Source organism: Squalius cephalus (assembly GCF_949319135.1).
Source record: "Squalius cephalus genome assembly, chromosome: 8".
Lineage (NCBI taxonomy): Eukaryota > Metazoa > Chordata > Actinopteri > Cypriniformes > Leuciscidae > Squalius > Squalius cephalus.
Window position 1 is genome coordinate 39,656,108 of NC_137129.1, and position 16,014 is coordinate 39,672,121.

The 16,014-nt window shown below is 39.3% G+C and overlaps 1 protein-coding gene across 1 annotated transcript; it reads left to right on the forward strand.

Moving 5' to 3' along the window:
• Nucleotides 1-297: 297 nt before the first annotated feature.
• recql4 (RecQ helicase-like 4) lies at nucleotides 298-14,941 on the forward strand. The gene is made up of 24 exons (XM_079878003.1): nucleotides 298-661; nucleotides 885-918; nucleotides 1,016-1,116; nucleotides 1,228-1,374; nucleotides 2,193-3,235; nucleotides 3,310-3,409; nucleotides 4,046-4,202; nucleotides 4,292-4,408; nucleotides 4,698-4,850; nucleotides 4,950-5,042; nucleotides 6,328-6,464; nucleotides 6,598-6,681; nucleotides 6,918-7,106; nucleotides 7,180-7,362; nucleotides 8,941-9,139; nucleotides 9,225-9,502; nucleotides 10,381-10,518; nucleotides 10,611-10,872; nucleotides 11,395-11,524; nucleotides 11,596-11,756; nucleotides 13,327-13,516; nucleotides 13,873-14,038; nucleotides 14,141-14,249; nucleotides 14,667-14,941. The coding sequence occupies exons 1-24, from the start codon at nucleotides 578-580 to the stop codon at nucleotides 14,786-14,788; spliced, it is 4,377 nt and encodes a 1,458-aa protein (XP_079734129.1). The 5' UTR covers nucleotides 298-577; the 3' UTR covers nucleotides 14,789-14,941.
• The last annotated feature ends 1,073 nt before the right edge of the window (nucleotides 14,942-16,014 follow it).

Genomic DNA, 16,014 nt, shown 5'->3' on the forward strand with positions numbered 1-16,014 from the left:
ATGGGCAAAAGCTACCATGTGGTCTGTTATGAAGGAAAAAGTGACATTTAATAACTGTATAGCCTATTTAATCCAGACTGAAGAAACTCTGTTCATGTTCAATTATAAGTATTCATTATTCTGTGTTTTCAGATAATATATGTCTCTTTCTGACATTCATATATATATATAAAAATACTGACTTTGTAATTGTCTTTAAATGAAATAAAGTTATGCACAGCCTATTGTGGTCTATATCAGTGGTCTATATGGTATCGCTTTGTTGAGGACTTTTATTATGACTTTACCGGAAGAGGAGGAAGTCCTCTATTGTTTTTTTCAACACTGATTTGACGTTTGGCGCGTTCAGTGGAAAGTCGCAGTTTAGTGAGTGAGAATCAAGCATAAGCTCTCTTTTATATAATAAGATAAATATTCTCTTTTATATAAGATACATATGTCTCTATAACTGACATGGTCTTTTTATAGCGAGTCTGAAATACATGTTGTTTTGTTCTATGAAGGAATTATAAACTCTTTTAGTGAGTTTGTATTTATATTTATTTGTTTTCACGGACAAAGTGACCAAAGTGACCAAATGGATCGATACAATGATGTAAAAATCCTCCTGAAGAAATGGGAACAATCTTTCTTCCAAACAAACAACAGAAAGCCCAATAAGGTATCGAGTATTGTGTAACGTTAGTGTTGTTGTATGTTACGCTATCTGTGTTTTCCTTGTCTTGTGTTTGATTTTGTTGTGCTATATGTGCTCAGTCTTATGTTTTTTAATGTTATGGGTTTTTTTTGTGTTTTCTTGTGTTGTCTACTAATATATGTCATAGTTATTGTGGGTGTATTCTGTCATTCTGTCATAATGTACAAACATATCTTTTCTTTTGAAGGATGACATTGATAAAGCTCCAGAGGAGACGAGACGTAAGATTATTTTGTTGGGTTAACTTTGTTCATATTGAGCTTTCATACTTTGTTTTGTTTGGTTAAATATTTTATTTGTGTGTTCTTGTGTTTGCAGAACTTTATAAAGAATATCGTTCTCTCAAAGAAGCAAAAGAAAGAAAGAGCTCAGAGCTGGAAGATCCAGCAAACCCCCCAGAGAGTCACTCATCCACAACTGTGAGAATCTACTTCATTTGAACATTCATCATCAGCCGTCTTTATAGTTTCTGAAGATAAGAACCGATCATATGTGTAGATCCAGTAAATGTTTACGTTCACTGTTTTAAGGGATCTGGATGCTGGGGATCTCACCTCAACCGGAAGAATCTGCCGGCTGCTGTGCCGAAACTCTCATCCGATGATAAAGAGACGCTGAAAGCTTCAGCTCAGTACTTTGGCATGAAGTTGAAGAACAATCTTGGAGCTTTAACAAAGGTACATATGACTTATCATGAGCTGTGTAATACTGCTTAAAAACTTACTATATCTTTATATATTTTTTTAGTCTTTTGAAAATGTGCAGTACAAGTATTTGTTCCAAACAGCTGTTGTTATCATGTACTTTCAAAAAATAAAATAAGTAATAAATAGTCCAAAAAAAATTTTTTTTTAAATAAATCAGTGAAACAGATCTCTTTAATTTAAAAAATATATAATTATTATTTTTTTTAATTATGTAATAATTAAAAAGGTAATTAAAAAGTTAAAATAATTTTTTTACTAAATGTTTTTAGATGTTTTCGTAAAAAAAAAAAAAAAATAGTATATAGTAGTTGTTAATGTTTATTACGGCCTATTATATGGGTAAACATGTCCACTGATTTTGACAATATTTTGTATATTGTGAAATTTTGAAAATGTTTAACTCATGCTGAACAAAATACAGTAAAAATGCCATTACAAATAATCAGTCTTAATACGTGGAAACCGCTCTATAATTTAATTAAAAAGGGTATAATTTTATAAAAAGCATTTTGTTATATAGCTAAACATATTCAGAAACATTTACTCTGATTAGGATGCTGTAATGGCATCTTTACTGTATTGTACTTCTTGCATTTCTCAACTTAATCTATATGACATTAATGGCTGTTTTGAACAAATAATGAATCTGACAGAAACAATTTTGTAATAATGGCTGTTTTGAACAAATAATGAATCTGACAGAAACAATTCGTAATAAATGTAATTTGGAGAAACAGGCTGCAGAATATCTGTCCTCTTATTTTCTTGTCGCATATGCTAAATTCTAGGAACGATCATTTTCTCTGAAAAAAGCTACAACCCCTCGCCGAACGCCAACCAAACCACTGCAGGACCCTCCAAACTCCAGCGCAGCACCGACAGATGTAGAGACTCACACACCGAAGTCAGCCAACACACAACCAGACCCCAGCGCTCCTCCTGTACAGACGGCCAGCGCTGAGTTTGAGGACGAGCCATCGGATCCCTTCCCCTCCGTGACCCCCTCCAAATCCTGGTCTCCAGCTGTGGGATCCGCACACAAGAGCGTGGAAAGGCTCCAGTTCCTGAGGCAGTCCATGACCAAGAGGATTTCCTCTGTGGACAGTGGCTGGCTTGCACGCTGCCAGGTCTTCGATGAGGTGGAGGAACCTCAGAAACCGGTTGCGGGGAATTCAGAGCTGATGAAAAACGCTAATAGTTGTTTACCACCTACTGTTAGAAGCGAAACCGTGTCAACTCAGGGTCAAACACCCCCAAAGACTTCATTAGAGAAGAGTAAATGTGCCTTGTCAGAGGACGAAGCACAGAAAGGTCCTGTAGTGACTTCAATAAGGGACAATGTGGTGCTGGATGCAGAATTGGGGTCCCCGGGGCCTCATGGTGAACGGGTATATCAAAAAGACACTGCAGCTCTCACTGGAGATGGTGAGATGTGTTTAGAGGAGCCCAAATCTCCCTCAAGAACTAAGAAACGCAAACCCAATGCCAAAAAACATCAAGACTCGGGGGAAAAACCACAGGCCAACGAAGGTGGCAAAAAAACAAAAGGTCGAAAAAGACAGAGGGACGATGATGTGGATGAATCTGAGGAGCAGGAAGGCGGAGTGAAAAAGAGAAGGAGAACTAAGAAAGGAGAGGCAGCTGGGGAGGATCAGCCCAAAAAAGGAGGGAAGAGGAAGGGGAAAGGCGATGAGGAGGAGGATGATTCTTCCAGCTCAGAGGAAAAGAAAACCCAGAAGCGAGCGATTCCTCAGGAGAATCTGCTGGGAGAGGTGGATGAGGAGGAGGCCAGAGCCGCGGCGTACACGATGAGGAACACCGCCAGGGTCAAGTGGGTACCATAAGCTTGACAATAGTTGTCACATATTTTTGTTTTATTGATTTATCATTCTCATCTTGAACCAGGCCTACCAAAAACACAGATGGGAACTTTGTGAAAATCAATTTGAAGAAGAAGTCCCATGTCAAAGGGTTTGCTTTGAGAGGGGCCGCAATGAGGAAACAGGTCAGTTGATCTCATTTTAGATCGAACATCTAAGATCTTCTTTAAATGAAAAGTTGAACCAAAAATTCCTATATGATTTACCCTCTACAGTGAAACACAAATACAGATTTATTTTTTAAATAAATTTGAGCTGCCGTTTTTGCACAGTCACAACATATATCTTCCATAGCTCTTTAAAAGAACAAAAAAGCACCATAAAAGTTGTCAGAATTACATTATAATCTTAAGATGTCATAAAATAGATTTAAGCGGGAAGTCTTTTCTCTCCATCATAGCTCTAAACTTTTGCCGAGTGGCATTGCTGATGTCAGATTTGATGCGTCTTAAGTTTCAGGCAATTTTTTGGCAAATCACTCTTTCTATCTTACTTTCTTTTTTTTAAATCATATTTTTTTTAATTTGTTAATTTGCTAAAAGAATGTTGTTAGGAACCTCTCAAACAGGGATATGATTTTTGTGTATTTATGCGGATTGTCCGTCCAATAGTATGACCTACATGAATTGAGTAAATCCGAAGGAAACTATTTAAATAATTTAAATGGTTAAAAAATTATATTATAATTGTATTAAATGCTGAAACTCTCTGTTTATAAAATGTTTTTTATTGTGTAGTTCACGTATGCTTTATAATTGCAGATGTACATGCAGAAGTTCCAGCTGAAGGGCGAACGGTTCGGCGGTGGGTTCGGGAGGGGGAGGGGCAGGGGCCGGTTCGGTGGCTTCAATCGTCAGGGCGACAGCTGTTACAAGTGTGGTGGGACGGGTCACTGGGCACGAGACTGTCAAGGAAGAGGTGAGACGAGGCTGCCTGGGTCACATGACTCTGCTCTCATGAATATGCGATTATGTTAATGATATCATTTGCCTGGGTTTGTGTTGCAGCTCCTGGCGTGAGTTCTGCAGAACAGCAGGAAACCCCAGTAGAGGAGGAGGAGTTTGAGTTGCCCACGCTGGAGGAAGTTGCCCGGGCGACAGGAACTCTGCGCTCAGAGCCTATTGGTGGGTCTGCATGGGTCACATGTTCACATACTGGGACAGATGCCATACTTTCTGCACTCAATTGTCACAAAACTCCCTAGCATGATATATTGCAATATGACTTATCATATTGCATGTGAGCTCAGCAAATTTACTATTATGATTTTTCACATAGCAGTACATATCGCAGAAAAACATTTTCGTGCAGCCCTACTAGCAACCATCCAGAACACCAAAGGAACTGGATGGCAATGTGCAAAAACATTTAGAACAACATCATGGCAACCAATGTTTTGCTTTCTTGCCTCAGTGGCTCCTCCTGTTGTGGGCGGGGACTCTTCTGAGAAGGCGGAGCAAGGGGAGGAGATTCTGCTCAACATCATGAGACCCGATTATGAGCGGCCTGCCCCTCCTCCACCTATGGAGCCGCTCTACACACCAAAGGATGATGGGAAAGTTCAAGGTACTTGAACTGTCTTTAAGAGCTTTAATGGTCAGTAAGAGCTTTATTCTGTACTAATGTCCCTATTTATTCTCTTTCTTCTCCTGTGGTTTTCCACAGATGTCCCTCCAGAGGTGTACGAAGCGCTCCGAGACTTTGGTTACAAGTCCTTCAGGCCTGGCCAGGAGACGGCCATCATGAGAATCCTGTCAGGTGGGAGGAAGTTATTAGAAGCTTGAGGCACTACTGTATTTCTTTATTTCCTTTTTTGGCTTGTGACAGTGGAGTGTTATGTTGGAAAAAAACCCCACAAGTCTGCATTTTCCACGTGTCTCTGTGTGAATGAGAAGCTCAGTTTGGTCTACTACACATATTCAAGCACACGTGAAGCTTGTGTTGTTTTCAGCGTCTGCTGTTACACTGTTTACACCTGGTATTAAAATGCTTTTTGGTCGATCGGATCACAAGTAGACGAGGGAGACACATTCTCGTTTACACCTGGTGTTTAATCCGTCTCTTTTGTCCACTTTCAACCACTTCTGTCCTGATTTCTTTGAGGGGAGGGTCTACAGGCGGGTATATTTTTGTGTTTTTTCAGATCTTTCGATCTAATGGACAAAATAAACTCACGCAATTTACATGTGAACGTGCGGAGAGATGCAGCTTTAGTCGGCCACAAGACCAGCCGAACGCTGTGAGTGTGTGTTAAAAATCAGGAATGGTGGGAGAACATTTGTAAGAGCTTTAGTATGTGCGAGTGTGTAAGTGTTTGGTGTTATTTTGAGGACCCCCTCGAAAACGAGATGTTCCATCTCAAGGGGTTATCCTCCAATAAAATGAAAATGAAACATTGTGCTTGGTACGTTTTTCATCTTTATACCAAACTGGGGTCTCCGGCTGACAAAGTTTAAATCCCGTCTAGCTAGCGCACTTCCCATAATGTTCAAGCATTAGTTCAGTAGACGGAGAGTAGACGGTCTTTTGTGTCTATTCGACCACATGAGAGTTTACACTACGAAAGCAATCCAGTCGAATGTGTTTTCTACTACCTCTGGAAGCGGTCGAAGGTGGACAAGCTCAAAGCGTTTTAGACCCCGTTTACAACTGTATTTAGTGTCGTCCGATCAACCAAAACGCATCTTAATACCAGTTGCAAACAGGGCCTATATGAGGACATGAACAGTTGAACCTCATCTCCAGAGAGTTAACTTCCCTGGCATTTACCATTTCTTTTGATAAATTACTATGTGACAGAAAAAGATTCCCAAAAACCTAATTTTCATTTCAAACCACATTTGAAAGGATTTTCTGCAAATGTTTGCTGTTGACGAGACTTTCAAAAAATGGATTTAACTATATTAAAATATATATATATATTTTTTTTTTTTGCTGTCCAGACAACCAAAAAAACGAAATGAATTTGAGTCTGAAGTGAAGTGTGCACAAACGCTGAGTAAAGCCGGTGTTTTGATCTATTGGTGGTTTTGTTTTGGTCTAGGTCTGTCCACACTGGTAGTTCTGTCCACTGGAATGGGAAAGTCTCTGTGCTACCAGCTTCCGGCGTACCTGTACGCCCAGAGGTCAAAGTGCATCACGCTGGTGGTGTCTCCTCTGGTGTCTCTGATGGACGATCAGGTACGTCTGACTCCGCAGTGGGAATTGAATTCTTATTAATTTAATAAGCAAATGAAATGAGGCAAAACATCTCATGGAAGGTTAGAGCAGCCGTTTAAAGTGTTTTTGCTTAATTTTTACATTGTTTGTGAAGCTCTCTGGACTCCCGTCGAAGCTGAAAGCCGCCTGCATCCACTCCAACATGTCTAAGAAACAGAGAGAGACGGCCATTGAGAAGGTACAAGAATATGAAATACTCTTTAAATGATATGTATGTAGCATGTCTTTTAATACAGTAATAAAGGATATAGTGATAAACCACTTTAAGTTTTCGTTTAGTTAACGATAACAACACTGGTCCTAACCTGACAAGTAACAGCGTCACACATCAAAACATTTAGATTTTCACGTCTTGATGCATCTTTATTAGTCAGGACTCTGTGTCTTAGTTGATGTGTGTTGTTGTGTGTGTAGGTGAAGGCCGGTGAGGTGCATGTCCTGCTGTTGTCTCCTGAAGCGCTGGTCGGTGGAGGTCACTCAGGGTCAGGGTGTCTCCCGCCCGCAGACCAGCTTCCCCCGGTGGCCTTCGCCTGTATCGACGAGGCTCACTGCGTGTCTGAATGGTCGCACAACTTCCGACCCTGTTACCTGAGACTGTGCAAGGCGAGTCTCTCAAATGCATTGGAGTTTTCTGCATTCCATCAGTGCAAAATCAATGTGAGTTTGTGTTGCGCAGGTGCTCAGGGATCGGTTGGGTGTGCGTTGTCTGTTGGGTCTCACCGCCACGGCCACTCTGTCCACAGCGCTGGACATCGCCCGACACCTGGACATCAGCGACCAGGACGGCATCGCTGTGCGCTCTGCCGCCGTCCCTCACAACCTCCAGCTGTCCGTGTCCATGGACAGAGACAAAGATCAGGTGCGTTTTTATGTTAGCAGTCGCACCGCAGAGCAAGTCAGATGCAACTAAACAACATGAAACCTTCAAATGTAGCTGAAAACAGCGATTATTAGGATCATAGAATATGTGGATGACTGATTACAGTTGTTTTGGTGGCATATTTCACCTATCATGGTCATAGAGTTGTAGATATTTGAGTATTGTTTTAGTTATAGTGGCATTTTGTCTTCACGAGATACAGGACAATTTAGGCATTACGAATCACATATAAAAAAAACAGGGTGTCATGACAATTTTCACACTAAAGGCCTGTTCACACCCGGACGAATTTCGCGCGCGATATTCGCCGACGTTTAACGCTTCGTGACTAAACAAAGGGCGCCAATGTGAGTGTGCACACCGACGCGAAATACGGCACGCGTAAAAGCGTCATTTTTTTTAAAAACGCCTCGGGTTCGTTTATTTGGTTTGACGCGCCGCGTCAAAAACTATCCAACCAATGAGATTGGCGCTTTTGTTCACGTGTCTGGAGCTTCTGAAGTTACAGTAAAACACAACTTGGGGGCGCTCAAACACAAAACGGTCTTGCCGAGCACACATACGTAACAGCGAAGAAGATATACGCCAAGTATCGTCTACACTGCCGGGAAGAAGTAAGACGAGGAAGATGCAAGGCAAGATGATTGTAGAGCTGCTGGTCTCGTTGGTGTCGGAACATAAAGAACTATATGACAAACGCGACAGCGACTACAAAAATCTTGATAAAAGAAAAAAATCTGTTTTACATTAAGCGCCATCTAATGTCAGGGAATGAATTTGCATGTTCACTCGGCTCATCGTCAGCGAAAATCGCTTGGGTGTGAGCACAAAAAACGCGTTGAAAAACGCTGGCGAATAACGCGCGCCGATATTCGTCCCGGTGTGTAGGGCCCTTAATAGTTCAGATGGAAAAAATGGATGAGAAATGGAAAAGTAATGGAAGAGAAATGCTAAATATATATTTATTTTTTTATATAATTGTATTTACATGTATAAACTATAATAAATCATTAATAAATATATATATACTAAAATATCAGTGTTATTTTAGTATTATTTATCTACTGTTATAGTACTTTTGATATTTTGAATATATTATAAATGCGCTTTTGTATTTTTTTTGTTTTCATCGATTTTTATTTAGGTTAAATTTGTTTTTATTTCATTTTTAGTTTTGAATTTTAGTACTTTGACTTAAACAATTTAGTTGAGTTAGTTGCCAAAGCAACAATTGAATTTTAAAAAAAAAATTATTTTAGCTTTATTTCAATTATTAAATACACTTTTAAATGGTTTTGAAGTTTTTAGTTAGCAATGACAACACTGTTTTTTTTTGTTTTGTTTTTTAATCTGCATCAAAACTACTGACCAGATCTGGTCCTGAATTGTCATTATTCTTTGAATTCAACGTCAGTAAAACATTGCAATAAAATCATCATGGTACAATATTTTGAACTTGGTTTGAGATGTTTCAGAGAGATGCATTGTTAAAAAAAAAGCATTTTTCATGCAGTAAATTCAGAGCTGTTACAAAAGTCTCAATGTTTTCTCCAACAGGCTCTAGTGTGTTTGCTGAAGGGCGAACGCTTTGGCGCTCTAGAGTCGGTGATCGTGTACTGCACCAGGCGAGAGGAGACGTCCCGTATCGCTGCACTGCTGCGCACCTGCCTGCAGGGGGTGATGCTGAGAGAGTCGTCCAAACCAGCGCCAAACAATGAGGACGACAACCCTGTGGGGAGGAAGAAGAAAGCTCTGGGTATGATACATCACTGTCCTGCATAACACTCCAGCTTATTTGCTTTATTTTGAGGTGTTAATGCCATTTCTCCCCCTCAACTCAGCCAGGAAGAAGATCCGTAAGCCTCTGAAGTGGATCGCAGAAGCGTATCACGCTGGGATGTCTGCGTCGGAGAGGCGGCGAGTGCAGAATAACTTCATGTGCGGGGAGCTGCGTGTGGTGGTGGCCACCGTGGCCTTCGGGATGGGCTTGGACAAATCGGACGTGCGTGGGATCGTCCACTACAACATGCCCAAGAGCTTCGAGAGCTACGTGCAGGAGATTGGCCGAGCGGGACGTGACGGACACCCGGCGCACTGCCACCTGTTTCTAGACCCAGAGGTCTGTGCATGTGTGGTACTTTCATTCATGATTTCACAGTAGTAGCAAGATTTTAATGTTACTTACATGCTAATATAGTAAGACACTGGCGTAAAAGAGGAATTATCAGCAGACCTCAGAAATTGCACAATAGCTGCTTTGGATCTAAAACCTATAATACATTTCTGCATTAATAACAAATAGCAAACAGAGTGGGATCTACACACCATGAACAAACTCCATAAAATCATTCCCAATGTTGGGAAAAGAAGTTTCTATCATTTTTCAAATCGATGGGAACAGATGATTTATACCCGTTGCCAAATAGGCCATTTCAGGATATCAGGAGAAGATCCAACAACATGTTCTCTGTGTCAAAATCCTTGATCCCTGAAGCATGTTTAATTAGACTGTGCTGGATTAGTCATTTTAGTACCTTAAACCTATTTTATTTCAGGTTTAAGGAACATAAACAACTTAAAGAGCTCTGACCTGTACCACCTGACTGCTGCAGATTCATTTCAGCGTTGATAGTTTTGACATAGACATGCATAAATCCTAGTGTGAGGACGTGATCATCTCAGGACCGAATGCAATGATTGGACAAACATTTTTTGGTCCTGAGACTTCCACAGAAGATTCTGTACATGTACATGTTCAGACATTTAGACCACTTCATTATTGATTGCTATCAGGATGTGAAGAGTTTCAACCAGCATAACAAAAAGTGTTTATAAAACAAATCGCCTTAAGTTTACATTTTATCATCTGATATTTATATTTTACTTCAGCTTTATTTCAGTTAGCAAAATCAATTTATAATAGTTTACATTTTAGTGTACAATAACAACACTGCAATAACTGCATTTTTTTATTGTTATTCTATTATTTGTGTTTAGGGTGCAGATTTGCATGAGCTGCGCAGGCACATCTACGCTGACACAGTGGATTATTATACCGTGAAGAAACTGGTGCAGAAGGTTTTTCCTCCGTGCAAATGCCGACAGATTCAGCAGAAGCAGCGAGATTTGGAACAGGTGAAACTTGAGTTATTACAAATATATATATATATATATATATGTGTATGTGTGTGTGAGTTGTGTTGAGGTCTGACTGTCCCTCCCTGTAGGCTGCAGAAGTATCTGACAGTGAGTTGCTGGAGATGGAGGATTGTGCGGACACTGAATCACACCAGCAGAGGAGCGAGACAGTGACTCCCACAGAACAACACACACACTCTCCACACGAGCACAACAAACCAACACAGACAGCAGAGGAGAGCGACGGCGGGCTGAAACTGAGTGACGAGTGTTTACAGCGGCCATGTCACACACACGAGAGAGCCATTCCCATGCAGGAGACCGTGGAGGCCCTCGACATCACGGAAGAGAGTGAGGAGACTTACAAAAACATGAGATGAAGTGCTTTAACACAGTAGATCTGAGGGTAGACGAGAATATTTGAAGACAATCTCCTAAAAATCATTCACTCGCCCTCCTGTGTTTTTTTTTATTTTTTTTTATCTAGGAATAGAATGTCGTCTAATTGATTAAAATATGTATCCGCCTCACAAGTTATTGCAATATACAGCGGTCAACATTTGAAGTGGATCAAAAAAGTTCATCAAAGTTGTCCTAAGACAAGAACGGGTATTGTTCAAAATTCATGTATAACTTTGATGAAAGGTTTTGATCCACTTCAAATGTTGATTACTGTAATTTATTCTGATCTTGCCAAAAATTGCATAAAAATACACTAGGATTCTTTGATGAATGGAAAGTTCAAAAGAACAGCATTTATTTGAAATAAGTGATTAAATTGTGATTTTTGTGTGAACCATTCCAAATGAAATATGGCGTCGTCTTCAGTTAAGATCTGTATGGCTCATCATTGGTGTGTGCGTGTGTGTTCAGGTCTGGAGACTCTGTTGTGTTACCTGGAGCTTCATCCTCAGCAGTGGGTGGAGCTTCTCCATCCGACTCTCTCCGTCTGCAAGCTGCAGTGTTACGGCGGTCCTCAACAACTGCGCAAAATCACCAGACTGTACGTCACTCTCACAGCATGGTTTATAAGAGCTCTTCAAGGGTGTGTGTGGTAACTCTGCATGTGCTCAGGTGTCCTCCGGTCGCTGTGACGCTGGCGAGGAAACGCATGGCGGGGGAGCGTGTGGAGTCATGTGACACTCTGGAGTTTGACGTGGTGGAGCTGGCGGACACTATGGGCTGGCAGCTTCCTCTGGTGAAGAGAGGTCTGAGACAGCTGCAGTGGGGCTCAGGTGAGAGAGGAACACACTCATGAACAAACAGATAACTTTATATGACCTCTATGATAAAAATCTATTTACCTTCCCTTAATTGTCATGAAAATTAGTTTATGGCAGTAATAAAGAGTTGATTAGAAGATTACTAAACAAATAATAAATACTTAATTAAACAAGTGGGCTGGAAACAAACCTCTGTTATCTTTTATTATATTGTATTCTGTTTGGTTTGGTTCTATTCTATTATGTTTTGTGCTTTTACTCTATTCTGTTCTATTCTGTTATGTTTAATTGCATTATTTTGCACTTTATTCTGTTTTGTTATATTCTATCATGCTGTGTTCCTTTTTTTCTATATTAAATTCGATTTTCTATTTTATTATGTTGTATTCTGTTTTATTCTATACTATTCTATGATGTTGTGTGCTTTTGTTTTATTTAATTTTACTCTATCCTATTATGTTGCCCCTTTTCCATTCTATTTTACTCTTCTGTTCTATTTTAATTGTTTTATTCTATTATGTTTTACTTAAATAACATAGCATAATAGAGTAAAATTAAAACAATAGTTATGACAATTTTATTTGCACTCTATTATGTTGTTCTATTCTATTATGTTGTGTTCCTTTGTTCTATTTTATTATGTTGTATTCTATTATATTTTTTTATTCTATTTTTCTACCATTATATTGTTGTGTGCTTGCTTTTCTGTTCCATTTTATTTTACTCTGTTATATTCTGTTCTGTTCTATTATGTTACCTGTTTCTGTTCAGTTTTATTTTGTTCTATTCTGTTCTATATGGTTTTATTCTATTCTATTGTTATGCTATTCTATTAGAGTGATTTTATTTTTTAATCACTCTAAAGGCACGATTCTGCCTTTCTGTTCTGTTTTATTCTATTTGACTCTATTCTATTGTTTTGTTATATTCAGTTATGCTGTGTTCCCTTGTTTTCTATATTATATATTTTTTTCTATTTTATTATGTTACTTTATTCTATACTATTCTATTATGTTGTGTGCTTTTGTTTTATTTTATTTTACTCTATTCTATTATGTTGCCCTTTTCCATTCTATTTTACTCTTCTGTTCTATTTGAATTGTTTTATTCTATTCTATTATGTTGCACTCTAAAAATAGCATAGTAATGACATAGTAATGACGATTTTATTTGGACTCTGTTGTTCTATTCTATTATGTTAAGTTCCTTTGTGTTCTATTTTATTAGGTTGTATTCTATTCTATTGTTTTATTCTATTATTCTACTATTCTGTTGTGTGCTTGCTTTTCTGTTCCATATTATTTTACTCTGTTATATTCTGCTCTGTTCTATTATGTTACCCTTTTCTGTTCAATTTTATTTTGCTCTATTCTGTTCTATTTTGTTTTATTCTATTCTATTGTTATGCTATTCTATTAGAGTGACTCTATTTTTGAATCACTCTAAGGCTTGATTCTGCCTTTCTGTTCCGTTTTATTCTATTTGACTCTATTCTGTTTTGTTCTGTTCTATTTTCTGATGTTGTGTTCTGTTCTATGATGTTGTGTATGTTCTGATGTTCCGTGTGCTGTGATCTCCTCAGGCTCGTATGGAGGCACAGGCAGGAGCGGTATCCATGTGGAGTTCTCGGCGCTGTCCTTCTACTTCCGCTCGTATGGTGACCTGACGCCGGACGAGCTGGACGCGGTCGGGGCGTTTCTGCACGGGAGAGTGATGGCGCAGGAGAGGACTCAGCTGTACCAGCTCAAAACCTGCTTCAAAGCCTTCCGCAGGTCAGACCCGTCACCCGAATTATAGCAGTTTTAAAGTGCCACAGTTTTTAAGAAAAGCAGAAAAGCCTTCTTCCAAAAACATTTACCGACCCCAAACTTTTGAACGGTAGTGTATTTCGAAAATCTTGTTGACTTTCACTGATAGAAAATTTAGCATTCAAAAGTCTTTGCAAGATTTGCATACTGAAATGTGATTGGTCTTTTACATGCACTGACATTTGACTTGAGGGAATGGCATCATCTTTAATATCTCTTCCTGTGTGTGTGTGTGTGTGTGTGTGTGTGTGTGTGTGTGTGTGTGTGTGTGTGTGTGTGTGTGTGTGTGTGTGTGTGTGTGTGTGTGTGTGTGTGTGCAGCGTTGCGTACCGTAACTGCAGTCAGTGTATGGATGATCTGGAGGAGAGCAGGAGTCACGATCTCAAAGAGCTGCTGCGCGATTACTTTGACAAGAGGAGAAACCTGGACCTGAGCAAACACTATCAGGAGGAAGAGGATGAGGAGGAAGAGCTCAACAAAAGCAAGGTGTGACTCTTTCATGGTTTCGTCTTGAGCAGATGTTTATGATGTGTCATATCTCTGAATGCTCACATGTGAATGCTGATGTTGGCTGTGTTGTGTCCTCAGATGAGGGACTGGGAAGGGCAGATCTGTGCTGACATCAGAGGTTTCCTGTCCGGTCGCAGTGATGAGAAGTTCTCCGGTCGAGCCGTGGCCAGAGTTTTCCACGGCATCGGTGTGTTTTTCTTCGGATATTTTCTCGACTAGGGGGGTGTGATGTGTATCGTCAATGATAATATCGTAATTGTTGTTTTAACGAAGTGAAAGCTAACATAATGGAGTATGTTGAAAACTAGAGCTGCATGATTAATCGCTAAAAGATGAAGTGTAAATGAATATAAATGCAGCATCTGTGCCACTTCTGCAGTGAAAGTCTTTTTTTCTTGTTTTTCAGTGGCATTGCATACATAGGTTGTAATTTTTACATTTAAAGGTGCAAAAGTTCTGATATGATTTTTGTTTCATTTTTTACATCACAAAAACAAACAGGGATGTGTGGACTTTCTATATCCAGATATATCTTGTCAATAACGCACACCTTGTCATGGTTTCATTTGAGAGTAATTGAGCATGTGCTCGTCTCCTCCTGCAGGAAGTCCGTGTTATCCGGCGCAGGTGTACGGACGCGACCGCAGATACTGGAGGAAATACATTCAGTTTGATTTCAATGAGATCATTCGTTTAGCCACTCTGGAGATCATTAGAACGAGGTGACGACGCCCTGATCACATGATCATCTGTGTCAAACTCAAACCACAATCTGAATTTATTTATTTGTGCTGTTTGTCATTGTTTTTTAAATGTTCACATGTTGTGTTTGATGACTTTATACAAAATAAAGACTTGTTTCTGGTGAGTCAGATTGAGATCTGTTGTAGTTGCTCAGTGTGTCCTATAAGGAGCGCTATTGTGCTGTTTTCTGTCCAGATTCATTCTAGTCACATGACACATTTATACTAAACATTCCCCAACAGGTCTCAGGTATTAATATTTGTAATCACTTGTATAATCTACATTCATCACAGACACATCTACATCTACATGTTTTGTGTGGTCTCTCCTACAGTTAGCCTTTAATTACACTCATTACATATGAATATAAACAGACTCCGGAGTCGTAATAAAAAGTGTGCTGGAAACTATTATTATAAAAAAAATTAAAAAAATGTACTGCTGCTTTTTTTCGCAGCAGTAAATAATTTAGAAAACAAATCAACACTTAATGAAAAATGTATATATACTGGCATCAATGGATTCCACAAAAGGTTCTTGACTTTATATAGCAGGTTTAAAAAAAAAAATGCTTATTACTTGGCTTGGTTGAATTCTAATGTAGAATGCGGTCTGTGTTATTTCTTGATAACAGACCGCTGCGAAGTATAACCATAGCATAACACATCGTTGCCATGAAAAACAGCGTTGCTATGGATGCAGGATTCTAACCATAGAGAGCCTAGAGTCTCTATTTTCGAAGATCGAAAACTACGGATTAGTGTGTGTGTGTGTGTGTGTGTGTGAACTGTACGTTCACACCCAGGGCCGGCTCTGTAAATCTGGGGGCCCTAAGCAGGATAATTTTGGGGCCCTGCCTTGCAGTGAATAATGGAGTATTGCCACCGCAAACCAGCAACTGTATACAATCTAACCCTTACACATTTCATCTGTATCTCTTTTAACATGATTGCCCACAATTATTGTACTGCTTATTAAAGTACACTCACTGAAACAGTAAAAGTAAAGATTACAGAGTTGACAAATTTCTACATCTACTTTATTACTGTCTGAATGCTTTGTAAGTTTTAAAACAGGACTAACTGTTTTTGTCCACTAGGCGGCTTAAAACATTTAGTATTAAAAAAATCTTCATAAAGTTGTTGCATATACTACAGGTGTTGCTGGAGTCTCGATCTTTGAACTTCTTTTCTCTTTTCCTCACTTTA